The 27,042-nt window shown below is 32.8% G+C and overlaps 1 protein-coding gene across 4 annotated transcripts in view; it reads right to left on the bottom strand.

The window, feature by feature from the left end:
- LOC126884024 (O-acyltransferase like protein-like) overlaps positions 1 to 27,042 on the bottom strand; it is a 190,726-nt gene that overhangs the window by 54,651 nt on the left and 109,033 nt on the right. For all 4 annotated transcript variants that reach the window (XM_050649807.1, XM_050649808.1, XM_050649810.1 and 1 more), the window contains 2 exons: positions 15,194 to 15,387; positions 1,678 to 1,825 (listed from right to left, as the gene is read on the bottom strand). In XM_050649807.1, the coding sequence (XP_050505764.1) occupies positions 1,678 to 1,825; positions 15,194 to 15,387 (342 nt within the window). The remainder of the gene's footprint in view (positions 1 to 1,677; positions 1,826 to 15,193; positions 15,388 to 27,042) is intronic.

Genomic DNA, 27,042 nt, shown 5'->3' with positions numbered 1-27,042 from the left:
TTTTGAGTTAAATAAATTACATAACAACATTTTTCTTTCTGCGTCAATTAATTTAATTAAAAAAATATTTTTTTGGTTACCCTGCATAAATAATGATGTTAATGTTTATATTATTGAATAGAGAATTATTTTACCTTTCAAATGAGCTACCAATCGTGACTAGTACGAAATATGTGCCACAAAATTTTAATTGAAAAATAAAAATCGACCTGTTTCGGAATTTTTTTCCAAAATCGTCCATTTTAGAGAAAATGAATTTATTCCATAATTTTTACCCTCTCTGTATAAAATTCAATGTGGCTAAAAGTTTTACATTTGTTTCACAACTAAATACAATTATCTTAAAAAAATAAAAATGTATACCATTTTTATATTACTGACACAGTTTATAAAGAGAAAATTTTCCCCCTTCATCATTTTTCATCGAGGCATCATTTTTCGTCGATAAATATATATAGTGATGAGCGCGCTAATAACCGGCAAAATAGCTCAAAAGATGGAAAACATAATACATTGCGGAACAAAAAGAAATGAAACTATTGGTAAGGCTGAAAGACTTCGTCCGATGGCCTTTTGGTAGATTGTATCAATAAAGTATGTTTCTCTCTGAAACTAGTGGAGATGGAAATTATCGTTATAAACGTCTAAAATAACATTAAGTTACATAGTTTCCCACCTTTAGACGTATCAGAGGAGTATGACAACTGTCACTGTGACAGTAGACTTTTATAGAATACTCCTGTCACAGACGTCTAAAGGTGGGAAACTATGTAATGTAATGTTAATTAATAGGTTTAGAACGATAATTTTCACCTCCACTAGTTTCATCTCTTTTTGTTGCGCAATGTATTTTGCTTTCCATCATTTGAGCTATTTTGTCGGTTATTAGCGTGCTCATTATTGTATATTTTCTTATGTAACTGACATCAATCGTAGTAATTGTTTCAGGCAAATTAGCTGCAAGCTCTTGGCGTATAATTTTTGCTGGTTTTTCCAATTTGCACCAATAGTAAATAATTTCGCACTACAAGTTGTTTTATTACACCTCCGGAACACTTTTTCACTTTTAAAACTTTCATTTTATAAAAAATAAAATTTTCAAATACCAGTAATGGTTTACCGCGATTACTTTCTATTTAACATGCCATTTTTGTCAAAATTCCAATTGTGACTAAAATAAAGTACTATAATTATTTATTATTATTATAGGTACCTACTGTAATTTTATAGTAGATAAATAATTTCCTTGAATGGCTTTTAGTAAAATCTACCTGAAAGAACCATTTCGGTTTTGGGTGAGGAAAATACCTGTGGGATTATGACATACCCTTCCAAACGCAGGCAAACAATTATTTTGGTGAGGAAAATACACCCGCCGGGCTTATTTTGGTGTATCATGCCTACGACCTAATAATATTGTTTAAGTATATATTTATGGTTGTTAAATTTGTTGTGCTACAAGAGTTAACTGAACAATTTTTATCTTGCCTCAAACACTTGCACAAAAATGTCCAACTGCTCTCGTGCTAAATGCTTCGGGTTAAGGGAGGATAAAAAAAATTAAATGACATCAAAACTTACCTGAAATGCAATATAAAATAATAGTTTTAATGTTAAGATATAAAGCAACAATTATTTTAAACTGAATGTAAATAAAATGAATGTAAATAAATTTACCACTGATGCTTTTATATTAACATTTTTAGTTTTAATGTAAACTAGTCCAAATATTATTCCAATTAAAGTTGAGGGCCATATCGAAGCAGGTGACATATATGAGACCACAAAATTTAGTGAAGAATACCAATAATGTAATTCACAATATCTGAAAAATATATATATTAATTAAAATAAATATAAATAGATTATAGGTATACGCGAGGTATTTGAAATTAAAAACGAAGTGGCATAATACATTAATCAAGATAATTGTGCCGTTTCAGAGTTAATTTCAAATGTCTCGAAGACTAATGAGTAGAGTTCGGATTTAAAAGCATAAAAAATCGCAAAAAAAGCGCTTAAAAAGCATAACAATTTTACGAAAAAAAGCATTTTATTATAAGCAAAAAAAAAGCATGAAAATAAGCATATAAATTTTGACAAACCATTTTTTTAAGAAAATCTAATATATAGTTATCTCTAGGCTTAGCTTAAGAACTGGTAAAGACTTATTATAAATTTAATAATAAAAATAAAAAAAAAAACACAAAAAAATAGATAACTGAAACAAAACCACATAATTGCTGTAACCTAATTTTTATCGACACGCTTTAGATGAAGGAAAATATATCATTTTTGTTTAAAGCATGAAATAACTAATTACTCATTTAAATGTTCCATCGTAAAGTTTCGGCACCTATCACTCAAAACATTTTTGTATATCTAAAAGCTTCTTTCAACGTCCACACTGGTTATCGTTGCATACTTATACTTTGCCACTACTGCCGGATCCATATTTAAATCTTTAACGTGTTCTCAATTTAAAACTGAAAATATTTTCTTCATCTTTTGAAATCCTTCGTTTTTTGTTAATACATCTTTAAATTTTGTTATCTGACCAATTTTTCCAGGGATACCTTCCATCTTTTTTTCAAAACTGTTTATTTTTTGGATCGACTCAACTAATGACATTTGCTGTTTCTCCAAATATTTTATTGTTTTACTCACAGAACAAAAGTGGCTTTTGATAAAAGCAAATTGTATTGTAATTATGTTTCACCTAAAACATCCTGACAATATTTTATCGATTTGCTAGCAGTCTCTTTAAGTTCCAATACGAAGCTTTTAAAATTTTCGAAATATTCGGCGTAGTATAAAGCTACATCTAACCATCTACCCCACCGAGTTAACACTGGTTCCGATTGTAATGGAGTGCGTTAGGGAATCTGTCTCTAAAAAGTTGCACCCTTAAAGGAGCTTTAATGGATTTTTTCCATTTTTTATCAACTCATTAACAAGTGGAAATTGCAGCCGTATAGTCTCAGCAACACGATTCAGGCCGTGTGCTAGACACGTACAGTGAATTAGATTTGGATAAAATACTTTAAGATTTGATACTGTTTTGATCATATATGATTCAGCGTCGAAAAGCATACCATTTTGTTGGTGGGCACAGCCTCGGGAAGAAAAAAATTTGTTAAAGCGTCATTTACGAATCTTGGAATTGTATTGTTATTTGTTGCTTCTAGTTCTTTAGAGCGCACTAAATAATCATTCGTCAAGATTTCTTCGTGAAGTACGCCTATGATTAAATTAGCGACGTATCTTCCACAAATATACGTAGTCTCGTCCACAGCAAACCAGGTGTAATTGTTTTCCACTAGTGTTTTTACTTTTTTCTGGATTTATTGTAAATGCAATTAACATATTTTTTCGCAGAGTACTTTCATCCGGCAAATGTCTTCGATAGTAGGTACTTTTCCAAAAATGATTTAAAACTTTCATTTTGCAATTTATTTAATGGGAGATCATTGTCCACAATTGCACTACCCAGATCAAAATTAACTTTCTGCTGTTCGCAAATGCTAAAAATGATAATAATATATAAAAAGCATCAAATAAGCACAAAAATTCAAAAAAAGCATAATAATTTAAAAAAAGCAAAAAAAGCATAAAAAAGGGTTGTCAAAATGACTTATTTTTGCATATTTCGTTCTTATTTAAAAAGAAAATAGTCCTGCTTGTACTATTTACCATAAGCATTATGCTTAGAAATCCGGGCTCTACTAATGAGTTTCTCGTTATCGTTTTTTCATACGAATGAAGAGTACATTATTTACATACAAAGTATTGGCGAATCTAAAAATTATGCTAAAATAGCAGTTCCGTCAGTGGTGTAGAATTTGGGAAGGGTCAACCATTCATATGTCGTACGCGATCACCTGTCGTACGCCTCTAGTAGAAGCAAGAGACGATTATTTAACATAATTAATTTCGTAGGGTGAACAGTACCTACACTTTCTGCCAAATATCATAGGATAAGAAAAATATGTCAAATAATTTTAAAATCGGGTACAAATAATAATTCTTTAAATTTTAAATAAAGAATAAATTATTTAACAAAAAATAATACTTTAAAACTATTTGACATATCCGTGACATATTTAGCAGAAAGTGTAGGCACTGTAGCTCCTTCTATACAGTGCTCTTCAGATAAAACTATCCACCTTAAATAACCTTTGAACCACTGATTTTTATAAAAAATGTTAAAACACGTCAAATAATACTTGAAGGGGAAGACACTCATGCCTATTCTGTAACTTATTTCGATGATAGAAGTCATTAAAATCAAATAGAAGTGGCCAAGTCGAATAGAATTAGTCCAAATCCGTATTCCATAACTACTTCGGAATCTCTACAATCGTAATGTGAATAGAAATCACTTCGACAGCATTTACCCTGTCGAGATGAGATTTCGATTATCGGAATTGTAGTTGACGCAAGCGCATTTTGTTTTGTTTTGCGCATATTATATAAAAATAATTGATTAGTACTTATTTATAATTATTTATAGTATTTGTACCTTTTTTTAGCTGCTTAATTTTTAGTCTGTGGTGTTATTTGTTTAGAGAATTATATATTTCATTTAGATATGTTGTACGAGTACGAATTGGACCTAACCTTATTTATTTGCTATTTGACATCTGAACGTTTCCCATTCACAGTGTTGCCATATTTTGTTCGCTTATTTCTTGTACAATTTCAATGAATGGTATAATGCACAAAAATAGCATACGATAGACTTCTTATGCGTTAATTGATAAATATATTATACCAGTATACTTGTATATTTATCAGTCAACGCTCATAGTCTGAACAAATTATAGAAAAGATGCCATTTTGGAAAAGTTGTTTAGCAGTTATTTCAGCTGGAATCGAATCTTAAAGATTGAATATTATTAGTAATATCGATTTTAAATAATTTATTAATAATAATTTATTAATAACATCAATTTAAATATCTTTGATTTAAAAGCATTTATACCTCTTATCTTCACTTATCTTTTTATTTATCAGTTTATCTTCTTTTTTATATCAATTTTAATTAACTTTAATTTAAAACCATTTATCCTCTTTTGAGCTTTTTGCATCCAGTATATACACACATATTTTGTTTACTTTTCAAAACTTGAGGATAGTATGAAGAAAGTATGAAAATATTGAGGATATGGCAACGGTGTCATATTTCAAATTTAGATCCAGAACAAACAGGTCACAGAACACTAATTTCGCTGGTTAATGCGAGGTTGCCACCACCTCAGAACGGCGTAAAATAGAAGTCAGAGATTTCGATTTAAACTTATTACGATATGAGTTACGGAATACCAATATCCAAACACAAAAATGACGCGATAGATATCAAACATTCCGATTTCAAGTAATTACGATTCGACTTTGTCATTTCTATTCGATTTGTTAAAAGTTACAGAATAGGGCTGATTATACTATATTTAAGCTTGTCGGGAAAGGCACCCCCTCACCCCCCGTATCATTCCTTAATTTTTTTTTAAATTACTACCATCTTTTTATTTGATATTTGGATGCTCCTCTTTGTAATGATTTCAAAATTGTATAGCACTTGATGTTTAAAGTGATTAGTTTATGAGAAAAAATAAATACAAAACTTCTTATTACTATACACCCTACTCCTGCTGCTGCTCTGGTATTTTCGGTGACTCCACTGTAGATAAAATTGTTACCATTTTATATTTTGTCCGTGCCACTGCCTTTCTTTTTTGTTTCTGTTATTGCTAGTCAGTCTAGCTTTGTTTCCACAAATTCTTCTTCCAACTCTTTTTCTTTGCTCTGTACTACAATTCTTACGTTCCATGTTGCTATTTTTCATATTTGCTTTTTTTCATTTCTTTCTAATTCGTTGTTATCAGTTTTCTAGTTTAGTAGCTCCTAATTTTTTAATTTCCAATAATAATTTTTATATTTTCCCATACTTGGTATGTAAAATTTACAATATTTAATAATGTACACTTCATTCATAACGATAGAGTCATCAGTTTACGAGATATCTAAAGATAAAAATAAAACGGCACAGTTATTTTGATTAATGTATTATGTCTCTTCGTTTTTATCTTCAAATATCTCGGGAACTAATGACTTTATCGTTACGAATGAGAAGTATATTATTTATAGAGAAAGTATTGGAACATCGAAAAATTGTACTAAAATATCAATTCCGCCAGTGGCGTAGAATTTGGGAAGGATCAAACATTCACTTTCTCCCGTCGTACGCCACTGATAGTAGCCAGAAACGTTTAACATAATTTATTAGGGTGTACAATACCTACACTTGCTGCCAAATATGACAAGGGTATGTCAAATTGTTTTTAGTAACTACAAGGAAAAGCAAAAAATTTAATTTTGCATCGTATGTAGATTTAAAATGCGTTTATCTCGAAAAATGTTGAGTTTATTTAGTTAAATGTACTATACTTTTCTTAAGTAAAAATAATAGGGAAATAGCGTATTTGTCTCAAAATTATATATTATGTAGAGTGGGGGATAAAAAAATTGAATGTAATATATAATTTTTGGTGGAGAATTTAGCAACCCCCACTCACCAAATTTTCTTATCCCATGCCAATTAGAAAATATTCAAAAATAAATAAAACAAGCTGAGAATGCGAGCATTATCATAACGAAAACTTTGTTTATTTACGTATTTAAATTCATAATATGGAAAATTTCTATTATGACAAGTTGTTTAGTAGTGTAGGAAACAAAGGTTAAACTTAGCAAAATGGACACAAGTCCGATTTTATTTTTTTTTTCTGGTATATCAAGGGGTGCTTATTATTAGACTAACTTTTTCTGAAAAAATTTCGCCCCGGAACCCCCTTTTCACCCATTTAAAGGGGGTAATTTGCGGTTTTTGCGGAACGTAGCCCTTCCTGTACCTTTTACAAAAAATTTCTTTTATAGAAATATGAAGAGGACTACATTTTCTACGATTTATTTCCCGACAGCATCTGTCTATCGTCCACACTTTAGCGGGGGTGGCGCCCCAAAGTTGATAAGTTTTAAAAAAGGTGTTTTTAAAAAAAATATATTATTCCCTAACTGTAACGGAAATTAAGAAGAAATCCTGCGGCAATTATTCACAAATAATTGATTTTTTGGTATAGGTTTCACTTAAGGGTAATTGCCCTCTTTTTAATTACAGGGTGTTTCATTTAAAAAACCCCTTTTTATACCATCTGAACCGTTTATGCTAGAGTAAAAAGACTTTCAGCCATTACCCATGTTCTGGTGCTATTTACAAATTTGTTTAATGCACCCCCATTTTTTCCCCGGAAATACCCCAAAAAAAAGAAGAATTAATAAATAAAGTGATTTTCTTGGAATCCTTCACCCACAATGCCCTTTATTAATATTCTTTATATATCATTTTGTGCACGTTATTATTACCCATGCATGGACACCAAAATCGATTTCCTAGTGCAACCTCTCTAGCCAAAAAAAATTAAATAAAATGGGGGGTTGAAATTTTTTTTTTTTTGCTTTTTGATCCATATGGGCATATGCTTCATCAATAGTGCTTTTCAAAAATATATATGGTTATTGCAACATCCCTGCGGAAACCACCCATATATATATATCCATCTCATATCCTTGAAAATATACTGCAGAAACTACCCCTATCCCTTGATGAGCATATTTTTACAATTTTCTCATTACCTATGCATTATTTTTTAACAAAACTTGTACAAAGTTAAAGACCACTATTTACTCTAAAAATTAGGTCCTATTCATTTTTTTCGTATAAGCAACGGTTACGGCACAGTGGCGCCGTAAACCTCATATATGCTTTGGCAGGCTCCAGTTTTTGTTTTTTTTCGTCATCTGTTAATTTTATTGATAAAGTACTTATGTAAAATAAGGCAACACAGTGTAACCTACAAATTATGACTTATGCACATTTTACAATCTTTGCGCCCCAAATCCACAGTGGTGGCGCAAAATCAATTTTTGCATATTTTCGTCACCTACACGAATTTTATTGCATTAATGCTACCTTAATAGCACAATATTTACCCTTAGGTGGTCGCTAAGCAGTGGCGGATTCAGGGAGGGGTGATGGGGGTGATCACCTCCCCCCCTCTCAAACCAAGTGATAATATATTCAAATATTATAAAAATATTCTTTTATTTTTATAGAGATTTAGCCAATTGGCACCCCCCCCCCTTAACGATGCTGGATCCTCCACTGTCGCTAAAGCATAAAAAGTACGCCATTCTTATAAAAATAATAATATAATATAAGTATTTCTATAAAAATAAATGAATATATTTATAATATTTGGATATAATATCACTTGGTTTGAGAGGGGGGGAGGTGATCACCCCCATCACCCCTCCCTGGATCCGCCACTGCTTAGCGACCACTTAAGGGTAAATATTGTGCTATTAAGGTAGCAGCATTAATGCAGTAAAATGCGTGTTGGTGGCGAAAATATGCAAAAATTGATTTTGGGCCACCTCTGTGGCTTTGGGGCGCAAAGATTGTAAAATTTGCATAGGTCATAATTTGTAGGTTACACTGTGTTGTTTTATTTTACATAAGAACTTTATTATTAAAACGAACAGGTGAAGAAAAAAAAAACAAAAACTGGAGCCCGCCAAAGCATACATGAGGTTTACGGCGCCACTGTGCCGTAACGGTTGCTTATACGAAAAAAATGAATGGAACCTAATTTTTAGAGTAAATGGTGGTCTTTAACCTTGTATAAGTTTTGTTTAAAAAGAATGCATAGGTAATGAGAAAATCGTAAAGATATCCTCGCCAAGGGATAGGGGTAGTTTCTGCAGTATATTGTCAAGGATAGGGGTAGTTTCCGCAGGGATGTTGCAATAACAATATATATTTTTGAAAAGCACTATTGATGAGCCATATATGGATCAAAAAGCAAAAAACAAAAAAAAAATTCAACCCCCCGTTTTATTTTTTTTTGCTACAGGGGTTGCACTAGGAAATCACTTTTGATGTCCATGTATGGGTAATAATAACGTGCACAAAATGATATATGAAGCATATTAATAAAGGGCATTGTGTGTGAAGGATTCCAAGAAAATCACTTTATTTAATAATTCTTCTTTTTTTGGGTGGTTCCGGGGAAAAAATGGGAGTACATTATACAAATTTATAAATAGCACCAGTACATAGGTAATCTCTGAAAGTCTTTTTACTCTAGCATAAACGGTTCAGATGATATAAAAAGGGGTTTTTTAAAATGTAACATCCTGTAATTAAAAATAGGGCAATTACCCTTAAGTGAAACCTATAGCAAAAAATTAGTCACTTATTTGTGAATAATTGCCGCAGGATTTCTTCCTAATTTCCGTTACAGTTAGGGCAAAATATATATTTTTTTAAAACATCTTTTTTAAAAACTTGCCATTTTTGGGGTCCCACCCCCGCTAAACGGTGGATGATAGAGATATTCTGTCGTGAAATAAATCGTAGAAAATATAGTCCTCTTCATATTTCTATAAAAAAAAATTTTTGTAAAAGGTACAGGAAGGGCTACGTTCCGCAAAAACCCAAATTACCCCCTTTAAAGGGGTGAAAAGGGGGTTCCGGAGCGAAATTTTTTCAGAAAAAGTTAGTCTTATAATAAACACCCCTTGATATAACGAAAAAATAAAACAGGACTTGTGTCCATTTTGCAAGGTTCAACCTCTGTTTCCTACACTCTAGTATTAAATACTATGTTTTAATATGCAATTATGACCTAATTTAAATATTGTGCTCTATAAAGGTACTCTACTCTCGAGCGAAATTCATATTTTTTGACATACCTCGTATAATATAGATTTGATATCTAATAAAAATAAATAAATACAAAATAAACCGTTTTCCTTGAAAATAGTGAAGTGTAATTTAACACTACATTAACATAAATAAATAAAATTTGTTTATCTGACATTTCAATTTTATGTTGACGTTTAGTTGCGTCGAACACCCCCCTCCGTGGCTCAGTGGTAAGAGCGCCTGCCTATGGATCGAAAAATCCGAAAAGGCCGTGAGTTCGAATCTCACCAGGGTCAGAAATTTTTCGTTTATTATAAAGTAAAAAATGAAAATAGTTTCTGTCCTTGTGGGATCGGTATTCACCGGAGGGACCGCAGACGTTCGGATGCAATTAGCGTCTCTTTGCAAAGACAATGACGTCGACTTTGCAAAGTAACAAGACACTTACTCAACACACACACTACACATTACTCCCCTGAGTTAGTGATAAGTTATAGCCTAAAAAACAATTATGAAATTGACTGGCCAGTTGGTTGTGAAAACCAGTGCCAATAAAACACAAAACACGCACACACAGTTGCGTCGAACGAAAACAAAGTAGAGTTGGCGTTTCTATGTCGGAAGAAAATGACAATTTAAAGGAGGCTTGTGACGTCACAATGACGAATTTGAGGTTGGATATCTCGAAGATGGTTAGGGATAACGAAATGCCGTTTTCAGATTTGGATTCAGAAGACAAAACTACATAGGAATACATCGCTAGGTGGCCTCTAGATATTTCAGGAGCGGCAACACAATATCACACACTTTTACGAATTTATAAACGAAAAGTTTTCGTTGAAAAATTTTTAACTTTGACACCCTGTATTTCTGTTATCAACTTTTTTACTAAGGTAAGTTAGCTTAAATCCATCTGTTTTATTCTCAGGAATCTAAAGTTAAGCTATGGGCCATTCTTTACCAAACACCCTGTATTTCTGGGCAACTATATACACATGTTTCGGACTAATTGGTCCTCACCATTTACTGAGCTGAGCCACAACAGGGTAGTTGACTAGTTTTTGAAATACGCGCTATTTTAGTGCTTGTTTCAAATGCACAATGACACAACTGCGGATAGTAGGGTGGGTCGAAAAAAAAAAAAATGTTTCATTTTTTAATCGCTATACCGCGGAAAACTTGCCTTTGGGGTAAATAAGTAAAATGCAAAGTAAAATAAAGTTATAATATTGAACCCCTAGCTAGCGCATCGCATCATTCCTAAAAATTTAGTTTTTTCAGTAATCAAGACATTTTTTAATTATTTTTACAATCTTTAGCCAATAATATATGAACGTGCTATAGTGAAATTGTTTATTTAATATGTAGTTTAAAAAATAGGAAATAAATTTGAAACAGGCAATATTTTTTAATTTGCGGTAGCGCAATATATTCAAAAATTGGTAAAATTCACATATTAGCACCTTAAAAAGGTGTGGTCTAGTATGTTGTGTTGGGTGTTAATAGCTCAATCCATTTTTTGTCCTTTTACTTTACACTCCATTTAATTGGAATATAATTATTATAATGTGTTTAAAGTTATAAACGATATAAATAAAATAAATTATAATTTTAATAACATGTTTAATTAAAACAAAAAAGAAACGAAATTGTAGCCAAACAATGTCAAAAAATTAAATGAAATTTTTATTTTAGAAAGAGATTTTTACTCACTATTTCTGAGTGGGTACGTTGAAACTGCGCTTGCTGTCAAACTTGACGTAATGGGGTGACTTGACGCAATGAATGTTACTTGAAGTAATGGGGTGTGATAGTACCGTTACTAACACAGGTTGGAAAAATGGTGTGATCGTAAAAATACCCCAGCAGTGGGCAATACGCCTTTTGCATTTCAACGAGTTGCTGTTACGGCATTTATTTCAAACCCTGTAACTGTTGATTGTAAAATACCAGATATTAATCGCAATCTTTTGAGTAAAGATCTAGACACAAGTTATGCAATAAGGTCAGGCAACTGCCCTGTGGACCTACCTGTTCGAGAACCGGGTCCACTTTCCCACTCTCGATGGTTGACTACAGCTAACAGAGTTTTGAGACTGTATGTAAGTGTGGAAACGCCTTCAGTTGAACACAAATTGTTAGTATCCTTCATTCAATGATACATGCTTGTATGGTTTAAAATAAAGAACAGCAAATACATAACAGATTGACCTGAACACGTTTTGAACACGTTTTGGCATTAAATCAATCAGATTTCTACCAGAGAATTTTATTAAAGTAGTTGATCCTGTAATCGAAAGAAATGCATTTTTCCCACCCAGAAAATTTGCTACTGAGGATGATAGTTGATGAAAGGAAGCACATAAGAAAATTAGGATTCCGAAGAATAAATCAAAGCAAGGATGTTAGCTACAAAAATAGAAACAATTAGGGTTTTTCGGCCTCCAAAAATCAACTTTCATGCGACTGACTATACTAAATTAATTGATTGGAACACCACTGAAATTACACCACCACCACTGTTACGGAGAGTCTCTGATGATAAAGGTTGGGCTAAAATCACTGCTGGTGAAACGCCCGAGGATTGGAACTTTAAAAAAATTTCCATGTCATACTCAAGCCGTAGAACGCTGCGTCAAGTTAGTGACTGAAGCATCTAAAAAAGTCGTCGATGCTAAGGAATGAGATGGTTTCATAAGATCTGCCGTAGCATCCAAAGCTTCGATGCCAAAGTTTGACAGCAAGCGCAGCTTCAACGTACCCACTTAGAAATAGTGAGTAAAAGACGCGTTCTAAAGTCAAAATTTCATTTAATTTATTGACATTGTTTGGCTACAATTTGGTTTCTTTTTTGTTTAAATTAAACATATTATTAAAATTATAAGTTGTTTTATTTATATCCTTTATAACTTCAACCACACTATAGTAATTCTATTCCAATTAAATGGAGCGTTAAGTAAAAGAACAAAAAATGGATTGTGCTATTAACACCCAACACAACATAGGTACAAGACCACACCTTCTTTTAAGGTGCTAATATGTAAATTTTACCAAGTTTTGAGTATTTTGCGCTACCGCAAATTAAAAGATATTTTCTGTTGCAAATTTATTTCCTATTTTTTAAACTATTAACTAAAGAGTTTTCACTATAGCACGTTCAAATATTATTGGCTAAAGATTGTAAAAATAATAGAGAAATGTCTTGAATTCTGAAAAAAAAACTAAATTTTAAGTATGATACGCTAGCGCGAGGTTCAAAATGTAACTTTATTCTACTTTGCATTTTACTTATGTACCCCAACGGCAAGTTTTCCGCGGTATAGCGATTAAAAAATGAAACATTATATTTTTTCGACCCATCCTAGTGGATAGGGTTGAAAATGGGAGAATTAAATCAAGATAATGAAATTCGAACGAATAGTAATGAAAATAAAGGCCATCGTTGTAAGAACTAAATACTAAATATTTAAAAATGGTTTTTTCGTACAGAAAAATTTTAAGATGAAAATTGACGCAACTGTAGAAAGGGTTGAAAATGGGCGGATTAAATTAAAATAATGAAATTCGAAACAATAGGGATGAAAATAAAAGCCATTACTGTCATACCGATTCTTCTGTACGATTACTTTTAATTTAGTCACTATTTTAAATATTTAAAAATTTAAGGATGAAGAATGACATAACTGTAGAAAGGGTTGAGAATCGGGAGATTAAACTAAGATATTGAAATACGAGTTTAGATATCTGGGAATAGATATAACCAGTTACGAAGATGTTGAAGAGGAAGTACGACAACAAAGCTTAAAAGCAAGTTAAGCGGCGGGATCTCTTAAATATAATGATCCAAAAGATAGCATAACCCAGACATCCAAAGTGAAAGTTATCCTCCAACACCAAATTGATCTATTTGGTGCACATAATGTTCACAAAAAAGTAACACCATTTTGAGCGCCGGGTTTGGGGAGGAGAGGGGGAATAAATCGGTATATTCGTAGTTTTTTACGTTTTCGTTAATATTTCTAAAACTATGCGGTTTAGCATGACAACCGTGTATACAAGAATGTTCTACATTAAATTTGAAATAAAAAAGTTACATACATAATCTCCCCCCCCCCCAAACCGGACGCTCAAAATGGTGTAACTTTTACTGAACAATATGTAGACCATGTAGAACAATTTGGTGTTGGAGGAAAACTTTTATTTCGCATATTTGGGTTAGGCCCTTTTTTGGACCAATTATACTATACTACCTCCGTAACTTTGGAACCGTTCATTTTAGAAGGATTATGCATAGGCCTTTTTGATTTCAAATTTAAGGTAGAACATTTTTGTATACAAGGTTGTTCATGCTAAACCGCATAGATTTAGAAATATTTACGAAAAACCTAAAAAACTACGAATTTACCGATTTCTCCCCCTCCCCTTCCCCAAAACCGAAGCTCAAAATGGTGTGACTTTTTTCTGAACGTGGACCATATAGAACAATTTGGTGTTGGAGGATAACTTTCACTTTGGATGTCTGGGTTTGGGTCTAGTTACACCGTACTATAATGACACAATCTGGAAAAACAAACACCTAAGACAAGACACACAAGCAAGAATCTATAAAGCAGCAATTGGCGGAGACAAGACCTAACACATCTAAAACGAAACGACTACTAGAAACAACAGAGATGAAAATACTCCGACGAATATTAGGGAAAAGTCTGTTGGATAAGGAGAGAAGCGAAAACATACGAAGCAATACGAAACATCATGCAATGTAGAAGACATAAATGAATGGGTGACAAAACGGAAACAGGAGTGGAACGAACACATTAGTAGAATGGAAGAGAATAGGATAGTACAAATAGCACGAGATAAGTCACCAAATGGACGAAGAAGTATTGGCAGACCAAGAAAAAGATGGTGCGATAACTTAAACAATTGAGGAGGCTAATAATATTGAAGAAGAAACAGGCTTTAAAGCCTATATATAAGAAGGAAAAAGAAGAAGAAGAAGAATAAATTCGAATCAATAGGGATGAAAATAAAAGTCATTACTCTTATACCGATTCTTCTGGACGATTACTCTGCATCATTATTTTTAAATTCAAAAATTTTAAGATGAAGAATGCCGCAACTGTAGAAAGGGTTGAAAATGGGATGAATAAATTAAAATAATGAAATTCGAACTAATAGGGATGAAAATAAAAACCATCGTTGTAAGAAGAAATGCCATACCGATGTTCTTGGATGATTGTTCTTCATTTAATCCCTATTTTAAATATTTAAAAATCGTTTTTCTGCTCTCCTGAAGAAATTTGCTTTTCGCAGTTACGTCATGCCTTCTGGACCGGCCAATTCGAGTGTATAAATTCTATTGGTGCGCACGTAATTTAGAATATTAAAAAAAATACAAATCACTTCATTAAAAATGTAATTTACCTGGGAACTGGTGGATAAATAGGATCAGCATCGAAAATTTGTAAGACCATGCCATGTAAAAACATTGAAAATATCAATACAGTGGCAAAAAATTTAATATCATTAAACTTATATTTGAGTTTAATGTACAGTAAGAATAAGTTTATAACGTAAAGCTGAAAGTCCGCTGACACATGCCATGTAACAACATTGCACTAAAACAATAAAAGATTTAAATTTGTTAAAATTAAATTATATTGAAATAATATACAGTGCACTGGAATAAGTGTTACCTCTCCCTATTAACTTATATATTTTACTATATAAGTACAAAACGTTTGGACAGGTCGATTTTTAAAATAATCATAGCATATTATAGCGTCAATGTTTCGAACTTTATGCAACCTCTCTTCAGGTGACAGTTATAACGTTGATTTTTTTAAATAGGAAAGTACATCATGTGATACCTCATTTAAAAGCTTTTGAAATGCTGATTACAAAAATGTATAATAATTTAAGACTTTTTAAGAGCGTAAGCGCAAAATTTCCGTTATGAGGCTTTTTAAGTGCAATAATTTTTTTTGGAATTCTGAGTAAGCTAATAAGTATTTTTGAAAAAATTAAACGCAGAATGAAAGACTACAGTATTATCGAGGGTCGAAAGTCCCGGAGAAATTCTATAATGTTTATTTTAATAAGTTACTGGGGTAAAAAAAAAAGAGAAAATTTAGAGTGATTTTTAATTTAAAATAGTTCATTCTAAAGAAATTCTTTTGTTATTCTAATGGATTTTCAGCCCTGTGTAATAATGTAGTCTTTCATTCAGCGTTTAAATTTTTCAAAAATACTTATTATCAGAGTCAGGCAAATATCCAAGAGTGCATATTCATATGCATTTGCATGTTTTTGTATTATCTTTTGAATTTTGTATCTTATAGTGGTATATTTAAAAATACGGTGCATATAATGGGTTTTCAAAACGAATTGCTCATGTTTCTTGGAATAAAATATTGCAAATGGAATATGCCAAACGAAAGAAGCTTAAGAAGAAACCAGGTCGATTCTGTATATTCTGCTGAACTGTACTGAATAAAATAAAATTAGATATAAGGAGATAATTATTTTTATGTATGTGTGGAAGAAACAATTGACTATTTTGGACGTTACATCGCGCATTTATGAATTGAATCTCTTAAAAATAAGCATTTGTAATTTGTAAAAATGTAAATCTCATTTAATTGCTTCGAAGCAGTTGGATAAAACCAACGCACTGTTTCAAGCTTTTTGCAAGAGAGTTTAGCTTATTTTTTCTTCCTTTAGTTGTTCCCAACGAAAAATGTTTGCTTTTTCTTTCAGATGCTGTCCCTTAGATGGTTAAAGTGGAAAACAATTAGAATTTTTTTTTATCTACGTTTAGTACATACAACTTTCCTAGCACATGGTTTAAGTAGGGTCGAAGTGGAAATTAGAATTCAATTCCTTCTTGTTAATAATTTAATTTCAAATATAAAAAAAATATTTCTTAAGGCACCCATAAGACTCAGTTGTAAGAAGGACATTTGCCGAATCTTCCCCTTCCACCAAAATCTATTGTTAATAGGGAAGTTAATTTCCGCAGTAAGAAAGTTCCCCTTTAAGTAAGGAAAGCCAGTAATAATGGAATTAGCTGACGATCCTTCCAAACACTTCCAAAAAAATTGCTGAAAAATAAAATAGTACCACAACAATTTTCATAGATAAAATCAAACTATGATTTTGTGCCAAGTTGCATCCTTTAGCTGCAGGATACAAGGTTATCTTTAATTGAAGCAGTTAAACCAATAAAAAAATTAAACTATCTCGCAAAATTGTTGGGGCCAAATTGGCAAAGACATTTAAAAAAAATTTATTTCACTCATTGATAAAAATACTGTTTGTATTGTGTTTGATGAAACACTAAATGGAGAGGCTGAAGTTTTAAATAATTTTTAATACGCTGCTATAACTTCGGTGGATGTAGAACGGAGCTTTTCTATATACATACAAACAAATATGTAAGTATAAAGATAGGCGACATAACTTTTTGTTAGAAAATTTTTTAAAAACTTATCTTCACATATTGTTTTTTAAATAAATAATCTTATATATATATATATATATATATATATATATATATATATATATATATATATATATATATAAGATGTAGATCTTTGAAACACACTCAGTGAACCAAAGATCCAAGGTTATTGGTTTAACGACCACTCGTACGAAATCAAATAGATGAAATAGAGAATGTGGAAAAATCCCCTTACGAACAATTCACACATCCACCATTTCGGGCTGGGAAAAATTTTTTGAATAGAATCAAAGATCCAAACACCAGTTCTTAGAAATGTGTTTCGCCCTCTTCAACCTCTCTGGGCTCGTCGGTAAAGACAAGAGGCTGAATATCTTTAGACACATTCTAATCAAAAAACAACATTCGAGACCTAGACATAGAAGGTGCGTAAGTCTACGGCAAATCCGACAATGACAGTCTCAAGTTTTAATTCCCTAATTACTTAAAGTAAGTAAAATATATGTTTAAAAACATATTTAGACGAGCCCAGAGAGGTTGAAGAGGGCGAAACACATTTCTAAGAACTGGTGTTTGGATCTTTGATTCTATTCAAAAAATTTTTCCCAGCCCGAAATGGTGGATGTGTGAATTGTTCGTAAGGGGATTTTTCCACATTCTCTATTTCATCTATTTGATTTCGTACGAGTGGTCGTTAAACCAATAACCTTGGATCTTTGGTTCACTGAGTGTGTTTCAAAGATCTACATCTTATGTTTTTAAACATATATTTTACTTACTTTAAGTAATTAGGGAATTAAAACTTGAGACTGTCATTGTCGGATTTGCCGTAGACTTACGCACCTTCTATGTCTAGGTCTCGAATGTTGTTTTTTGATTAGAATGTGTCTAAAGATATTCAGCCTCTTGTCTTTACCGACGAGCCCAGAGAGGTTGAAGAGGGCGAAACACATTTCTAAGAACTGGTGTTTGGATCTTTGATTCTATTCAAAAAATTTTTCCCAGCCCGAAATGGTGGATGTGTGAATTGTTCGTAAGGGGATTTTTCCACATTCTCTATTTCATCTATTTTATTTATATATATATATATATATATATATATATATTTATCTAGTTAAAATAATTGCTTAACAGTTTTATTTTATTTTATAATATCAAGCTTACAACTAATATTTTATAAAGTTATTATATTTAAACGGTTTATGAAGTGCACATTTTGTTTAAATAAATGCATATACATGCATATTTGACACAAATAATATATGCATATATATTCATATTTGACATAAATAAATGCATATGCATGCATATTTGACAGAAATAATATGCATATTTATGCGCTTATATCTTACTTTTCAGCCTGCATATTTGCCTGACTTTGCTTATTAATTTTCTCAGGATTCGAAAAGAATTAATTTATTTTAAAATAATTTGACCAAAATTTTGAGCCCATGCTGTCAAAAAGGATTAGAATATTATACATTTTTGTAATCAGTATTTTAAAAGCTTTTTTCTACAACCGTGTTAAAAATACAATTTTTAGCACTCCATAGGAGCATTAAAAATGCTACTTTATTATATACTAATAATAATACTATAAAGCACTAGTGCTTTAAAATTTTTAAGGCACTGCAGTTAAAAGTGAATTAAAAAATTGTGAAATGACAAAATATTTATATTTCATTTATTAACATTAATATTAATAGTACAACTTGCTCAATTTGGAAAAGGTGGTTTAAAAGGTTTTTAAAATTTAATTTAAACTGTGTTATTGGAGTTATTGCAGTTTTGATGTAATGTCAAGATAAATATAAAAATGGAATGTCAGTCAAGTTCAAGTAAAAGTTTTTGTAGGTATTGTCCTGTAATTGAGAGTGAATAAATTATAATTGTTGGTAATATATAAGACGTTTGTTTTGTAGAAAAAATATTGTATGATATACGTGTTAAAAGGTACATTTTTAAGACACTTAAATTCGCTTCGCTCATTCTGCAAAACTTTCACATGCGTGCCCTAAAATTGTACTTTTAACACTTATATCATAAATAACCATTAAATGAGGTGTCACATGATGTACTTTCCCATTTAAAAAAATCAAAGTTATGCCTGTTACCTGAAAAGGGATCGCGTAGAGTTCGAAACATTGATGCTATAATATACTATGATTATTTTAAAAATCGACCTGTTAGAGCGTTTTGCTTTATTATGTGCTAAAATAAATGTTAATAGGGAGGACACTTATTCCAGCGCACTGTATATTATAATATATATGAAAAATAGACAATTACATTTCATGAGTGAAAATAATTTCGACAAAGAATCAAGTAATCTGTTAACCGAGGTACACACACAGTACCAAACGGGGCCGCTAGGAAATTATTCCAATTATGCGTCGCTGATTACCTATAAGGAACTTATAATTTTTTACTCTAATGGCGCGTCCGCATTGGTAAATTTTTCGTGCGTTTTGAACTAATGGTTCGTCGCAAGAATTTTCGTCGCAAGAATTTGCGTCGCAAATTTTTATCAGTGAGGACGCGGTGGTCTACCAGCGAAAATTTATTTATCGTTCGTTGTGCGTACCTGCTCAGGTTGTGTGGAGTAAATCATAGAATTGGTTTTCGGTTTAAATAAGTAGACGGATATAAAATATTATTAAGGATTTATCCAGGGAAGATGTTTTACTATTAATCCAGGAATATAGTAAGCATCCTAATCTATGGGATCCAAAGAATAAATTTCATTATAACAAAAATAAAACAGGTGATTCTTAGGAAGAAATTGGAAGAGTTTTTGATGTTGAGGGTGTACAAGGAAAACAAAAAAATATTAAATTTATTAGGCTCTTACCTGTAGGCTGAAATATTTCATGTATATTATCTTAAGTTTAAGAGGATTCTTATTAATGATTCTTTATTTGTATTGGGCTAAGGAAGTGTACAAATCAGAATGGTATACATTCAAAAGCATTGCTTTTCTTAGTGACAAGGACAGACCTAGAGAATCGAAGAATTCTGAGGATTCGTCTTAAAGCACTGCATAGCTACTTCTGGAATTATTTCTGATATTTTCTGTTTGGATACCTTGAACAGATATTGCAGACTGGGGTAGGAATCACCGGTTACCAGGAAGCGTAAAGTGATAACCAACCTTTCCTTGGCAGAGATAGCTTTTCTTAAGTTTGTATCCTATTTTTGAATGTTACGTCCAATTTTATTCAACAAATTTTTTTTGCGGAGACATTCTTAGCTAGTTCTTGAAATAACCGGTGCTTTCATCAACCGAAAACACATCTACCTATTTAGTATCGGGGAACTATCTTCCAAAGTTCTTTGTTGATGTAAATATTTGATCCGGTATAGCCGTATCTTTTTATTTTCCTTTTTTGTGATCGAACCTCTACTCTATAGGTAAGCCGCACATAAATACTGCACACTTTTTCTTTTCATTATTAAATCGTTACTCATGATTAATAGACCAGGGCATTTAGCACTAAAAACACCCGAATAAATAAATTTTTAAATACAGCACCTAGTGACTTACAGTTTTTTGCATTATGTTTAGAATGACGTCAGGAAAAATTCTACCATTTAAAAATAGGTGGAAATGCATACCTGCACTGTAAAGTGCATAAAATGAATCCAATAATTACATAAATATAAAAATAAAGTCAAAATCAGTAAACTAAGGAACAAAATTTATTATTTGGGGGATTTTGGGGTCACTTAATACGATTACGCCATCAAAACTGACCCCCGGATCAACTAGTGCCCAAGGTCACGGCAAGATACGTCATCATCTGGAGTTTCGAGGGATTTCGGCACTAAATTGGTGTTAATGGATTCGGGGGATTTTTGAGGAGATAAACACGAATATGTCATCATAATAGACCTCTGGATCACCTGGTGCCCAAGGTCACTTCAAGAGACGTCATCTTCTGAACTTTCGAGGGCTTCCGGTATCAAATTGATGCAAAGGGATTACTTGCGGATTTTTGAGGTCGCTAAACACGAATATGCCATCAGAATAGACCACCGGATTACCTGGTGCCCAAGAACACTGCAAGGGACGTCATCTTCTGGAATTTCGAGTGCTTTCGGTATTAAATTGATGCAAACGGATTACTTACGGGTTTTTGGGGTCGCTAAACACGAATATGCCATCAGAATTGACCTCCGGATTACCTGGTGCCCATGGTCGCTACAAAGGCACGTCATCATCTGGAGTTTCGAGGGATTTCGGCACTAAATTGATGTAATTGAACTACTCTGGGGTTTTTCAGGTGGTTAAACCCGAAGATGCCATCAATACAGACCTTAGGATCACCTGGTGCCTAAGGCCACTGTAAGGGACGTCATTTTCTAAACTATCGAGGGCTTTCGGTATCAGATTGATGCAAACGAATCACATACCGGTTTTTGAGATCGCTAATCACGAATATCTCATCATAATTTAATTACGGAGCACTTGTTGCCCAGGATCGCTACTATGGCACGTCATCTTCTGGAGTTTCGACGGTTTTCGGTATACAAATAGATACAAATGGATTACTCGGGGGGTTTTTGAGGTCGCCAAACACGAATATACCATTAGAGCAGACCCACAGAGCACCTGGTGACCATGGTCACTGCAAGGGACGTCGTCTTCTGGAGTTTCGAGGGTTTTCGGCATTAAATTTTTGCAAATGGATTACTGGAGTGTTTTTGGAATGGCTGAACACGAATACGCCATCAGATCTGACCCACGGAGCACCTGGTGTCTAAGGCGGCTCATCTTCTGGAGTTTCGGGGGTGTCGGAATTAAATTGATGCAAACGGATTACTCATGGGTTTTTGGAGTTGTTAAACACGAATGCACCAACAGAACAGACACCAGGGGCCTGGCGCCTAGGTCAGGTTATCTTCTGAAGGTTCGAGAGTTTTTGGTACTAAGTTGATGCAAACGGGTTACTAACGGGTTCTTGGGATTGCTATACACAAATACGCCATCAGAAGAGACATCGAAGCACCTAAGCCTAAGGCACGTTATCTTCTGGATTTTCGAGAGTTTACGATACTAAATTAATACAAACGAATTACTCACGGGTTTTTGGGGTTGCTGAATACGAATACACCATCAGAACAGACACCAGATCACCTGGTGGCTAAAGCATATTATCTTATAGAATTTCGAGAATTTTGATGCAAACAAATTGCTTATAGGTTTTTGGGTTTTCTGAACACGAATATGAAATGAGAACCGACCCCCTGCGTTCCTAGTGGCCAGAGTGGCTGCTATGCACATCACGTTTTAGAATTTTGAGGCATTCTGACACTAAATTGGTACACACCGGGTATTCGGAGGTTTTCTGAGTTGCTGTTCAAAGAAATCATTCAAATTGGTAACTTTTTTTTGCTATTTTGCTTAGACCGTTTATTAAAATAACTACGTTGTGCTATACAATTTTTTAATTGTTTATAAATATAAACTCAATTTATATCTAACAGCATATTTCCTTCATTTATTTCAAAATCGATTTACTATATTTTATTTTTATCCCTCGTGGTCACTAGATACCCCAAATTCTTTCATCTAAGTCATATTCGTATTCAGCAACTCCAAAAACATAAGAGTAATCCGTTTGCATCAATTTAGTACCAAAACTCTATAAATTCCAGATAAGGCGTGCCATTGGCACCTGGTACACCGGTGTCTGTTGTGATGTAGTATTCGTATTCAGCAAACCCAAAAATCTATGAGTAAGCCATTTGCATTAATGTAGTATTAAGACACTCAAAATTCCAGAAGATGACGCCCCTTGTAGTGACCCTTGTAACAGGGTGCACCAGGGGTCGGTTCTGATGACATATTCGTATTTGGTGACCTCAAAAACCTTCCAGTAATCCATTTGTATTATTTAAATGCCAAATATGTTCGTAACTCCAGAAAAAGACGCCCCTTGCTGTGATCTTAGTCACCAGGTGTTCTGGAGCTCGGTTCTGATTGCGTATTCATGTTTAGCGACTTTAAGCCCTTGAGTGATACATTTACATCAATTTAATGACGAAGACACTCAAAACTCCAGAAGATAACGTGCCTTAGTAGCGGTTCTGGGCACCAGGTACTCCGGAATTCAATTCTGACGGCATATTCGTGTTTAGCGACCCCAAAAACCCGTAAGTAATCCGTTTGCGTCAATTTAATACCGTATGCCCTCGACACTCCAGACGGTGCCGTCCCTTGCAGTGACCTTGGGCACCAGGTGATCTCGTGGTCTGTTCTGATGGTATATTCGTGATTATCGACCTCAAAAACCCCCGAGTAATTCGTTTTTATCAATTTAGTAGAGAAATCCCTTAAAACTCTAGAAAAAGATGTCCACTGCAGTTACCTTGGACTCCAGGTGCAGAGTGGGTCGTGTCTGATGCCAGATTCGTGTTTAGAGACCTCAAAAACCCTCCAATAATCCATTGGCATCAATTAAATGCCGAAAACCCTCAAAACCCCAAAAGATGACGTGCACTAATAGTGACCCTGGGCACCAGGTATTCCGGACTTCAATTCTGACCGCATATTCGTATTTAGAGACCCCAAAATTCCGTAAGTAATCCGTTTGCACCAATTTAATACCGAAAGCACTCTAAACTCTAGAAGATGACGTCCCTTGGAGTGACCTTGGGCAGCAGGTAATCCGGTGGTCTATTCTGATTGCATATTCGTGTTTGGCGACCCCAAAACCCCCCGAGTAATCCGTTTGCACCAATTTAATACCGACAGCCCTCGAAAGTCCAGAAGATGACGTCCCTTGCAGTGACCTTGGGCACCAGGTAATCCAGTGGTCTATTCTAATGGCATACTCGTGTTTGGCGACCTCAAAACCCCCCGAGTAATCCGTTTGCACCAATTTAATACCGAAAGCCCTCGAAAGTGCAGAAGATGACGTCCCTTGCAATGACCTTGGGCACCAGGTAATCCGGTGCTCTGTTCTGATGGCATATTCGTATTCCGCTACCTCAAAAATCTATAAGTAATGGGCTTGCGTCAATATAGTACCGAAAAACCTTGCCCAGAGGATGACGCCCCTTGCAGTGACGTCACTGACGCCCTCGCGGGCACCATGTGCTACGATTGTCTGTTTTGATCGCATGTTCTTGTTTAATGACTTTAGAAACGCCCGAGTAATCCGTTTCCATCAATTTAATGCCGAAATCCCTTAAAACTTCAGAAGATGACGTCTCTTGCAGTGACCTTGGGCACCAGGTAATCCGGTGGTCTATTCTGATGGCATATTCGTGTTTGGGACCCCAAAAACCCCCCGAATAATCCGTTTGCACCAATTTAATACCGAAGGCCCAGAAGATGACGTCCCTTGCAATGACCTTGGGCACCAGGTGATCCAGAGGTCTGTTCTGATGGCATATTCGTGTTTAACTATTAACTATTCGTATTTAGCGACCCCTAAGACCCGTGAATAATCCATTTGCATCGATTTAATGTCGGAAACCATCGAAACTCCAGAAGATGACTTTTCTTGCCGTGATCTTGTTCACCAGGTGATCCGGGGGTCAGTTCTGATCACGTATTCGTATTCAGTGACCCCAAAAACCCCCCAAATAATAAATTTTGTTCCTCAGTATACTGATTTTGACTTTTATTTTTATATTTATGCAATTTTGGATGCATGTTATACACATTACAGTGCAGTTATGGATTTCCACCCATTTTTGAATATTAGACTTTTTTCCTGACGTCATCCTAAACATAATGCAAAAAACTGCAAGTCTCTAGGTGCTGTATTTAAAAATCTATTTATTTTGTGCTAAATACCCTCGTCTATAATAAGCCCACATGAATAACTCAATCGATGTTGTAAACAAACAAACAAAAACACACTGTTAGGGGAGTGCAATTAGAACGAAAAGATACAATGTTTCGGAAAAAATCAAACAAGGTTATATTTTTCTAAAACTTTTTTTGTTAGTTTATAAATATGTTAAAGTAAACAGTTCTACTCACAAATTTCGCCGCTAATTGTTTATTAATTGTTTAAACAATAACAATTGTTTTGTATAAATAATGTTAAGAATATGGGTGAATTAAACATTTTATTTTGATAAAAAATGTTTTTATTTTAGTTTTGATTATGCTGAACCCGAATCTGACATTACAATTTGCAAATTCAAAATGTCGGATTCAAAATGGCGGATTTTTTCCTAAAAATCCTTAAAAAGTAGTTGTAAAATCCGAATTTTTTTTATAAAACGTGTTTGTTTACATATATGTGGATATTTTTGAGAGGTTGCTGAACCTGAATCAAATTTTGATAATTTAAATTATAAAATGGCAGATCCAAAATGGCGGATAACTTAAAAAATAGTTGTAAAATAATAATTTCTTTACAAAATGTATTTATTTCTACATATATTTATTTTTGAGAGCTTTGATAAACCTAACTTAAATGTTAACATTATAAACTATAAAATGGCGGATCCAAAATGCGGATTTTCTAAAAAGAACATAAAAAAGAACATTTTTCTAAAACATTTATTGTCTTTATTTTTAACAGGTTGCTGAATCTGAATTAAAGATTAAAATTTAAATTTCAAAATGGCGGATATTTAAATGAAAAAGAAGTAGAATCTAATCAAACAAATTTCAGTTATGAGTAAAATACCTATAGTTTTCATAATACTGAAAATTGTTATTATGGAAAGTTGTTCAGAATTAAAAACGATGTGTCAATATGCAATTACACTTCTAATCGAAATATTGTGAACTATAAAGGTACATATTTATTGCGCGAAATATAATTTTTGTACATACCTCGTATAATATTGATAAAATATAATATTTTATATTTGCATATTAAGTGTTAGACCATGCACAGCTATTTATGACGAATAACTTTCTTCATAAAATTAATAATCAAACAGTTATAAATAATAAGTGAAAATTTAATGATGTTGGGTATAATTAATTTGAAACAATATTAAAAAAAAAGACAAATTTTCGATTAGAAGGATATAATTTCATATTGGAACATAGTTTTTAATTCCAAACAACTTTTCTTTATAAAAATTTTCGATATTGTGAAATATAAAGGTACTTTACTCTTGAGTGAAATTCATATTTGTTGACATACCTCGTACAAAATTAACAAAATTTGATATTTGATGGTTGCATCTTATGTTATATACGATTCAGAGTATTTTATAAAGAATAAGTTTTTTTCGTAAAACTGATATTTAAAAAGTTATCAATAGGTACGAACTTACGCAGACATACTGTATAAGAGCTAAAAAAATTTTTTTTTGTTGAACATTTATTATTGTTGAAGCTTATTATTAAATGTATTTTAGATAAGTTTTACAGAAAAAAGTTTTGATCACTCTGTATATACATTTTTTCAGCTGGTAATTTTCAGTTCTTGTATTACATTTTTGTTATCTTTCTTAGTTTTCTCAAAAAGAAATTGTTTATTTCATTTTTAAACTAAAATAATTCAGTGTTTTTTTAAGATTACATTCTAAGCTTTAAAAAAATATCAAAAAAATTGTATTAGATTTATTCAAACTTGAGTAATACTGTCTTAAATTGGTGGGAATTCTGTAAAACTACGAAGTTTTCAAAAATTACATTTTTTGAGACATTGTATTATTTGAATTAAATTTTTGAGATTTTTTTTGAACAAAACGTCGTTTAGTAAGATTATTGAAAGGTAAGTTGTGCAAATTTGAGAGTTTTATAAGCAAACTTGTATTAGTTACACATTTTTAAATCATTTTTAAACAAAATTCATGTAAGGCTCAATTTCCGCCCACATCGTACTTA

The sequence above is a fragment of the Diabrotica virgifera genome, chromosome 4, assembly GCF_917563875.1.
Source record: "Diabrotica virgifera virgifera chromosome 4, PGI_DIABVI_V3a".
Lineage (NCBI taxonomy): Eukaryota > Metazoa > Arthropoda > Insecta > Coleoptera > Chrysomelidae > Diabrotica > Diabrotica virgifera.
This window is presented reverse-complemented; position numbering and strand designations above follow the sequence as displayed.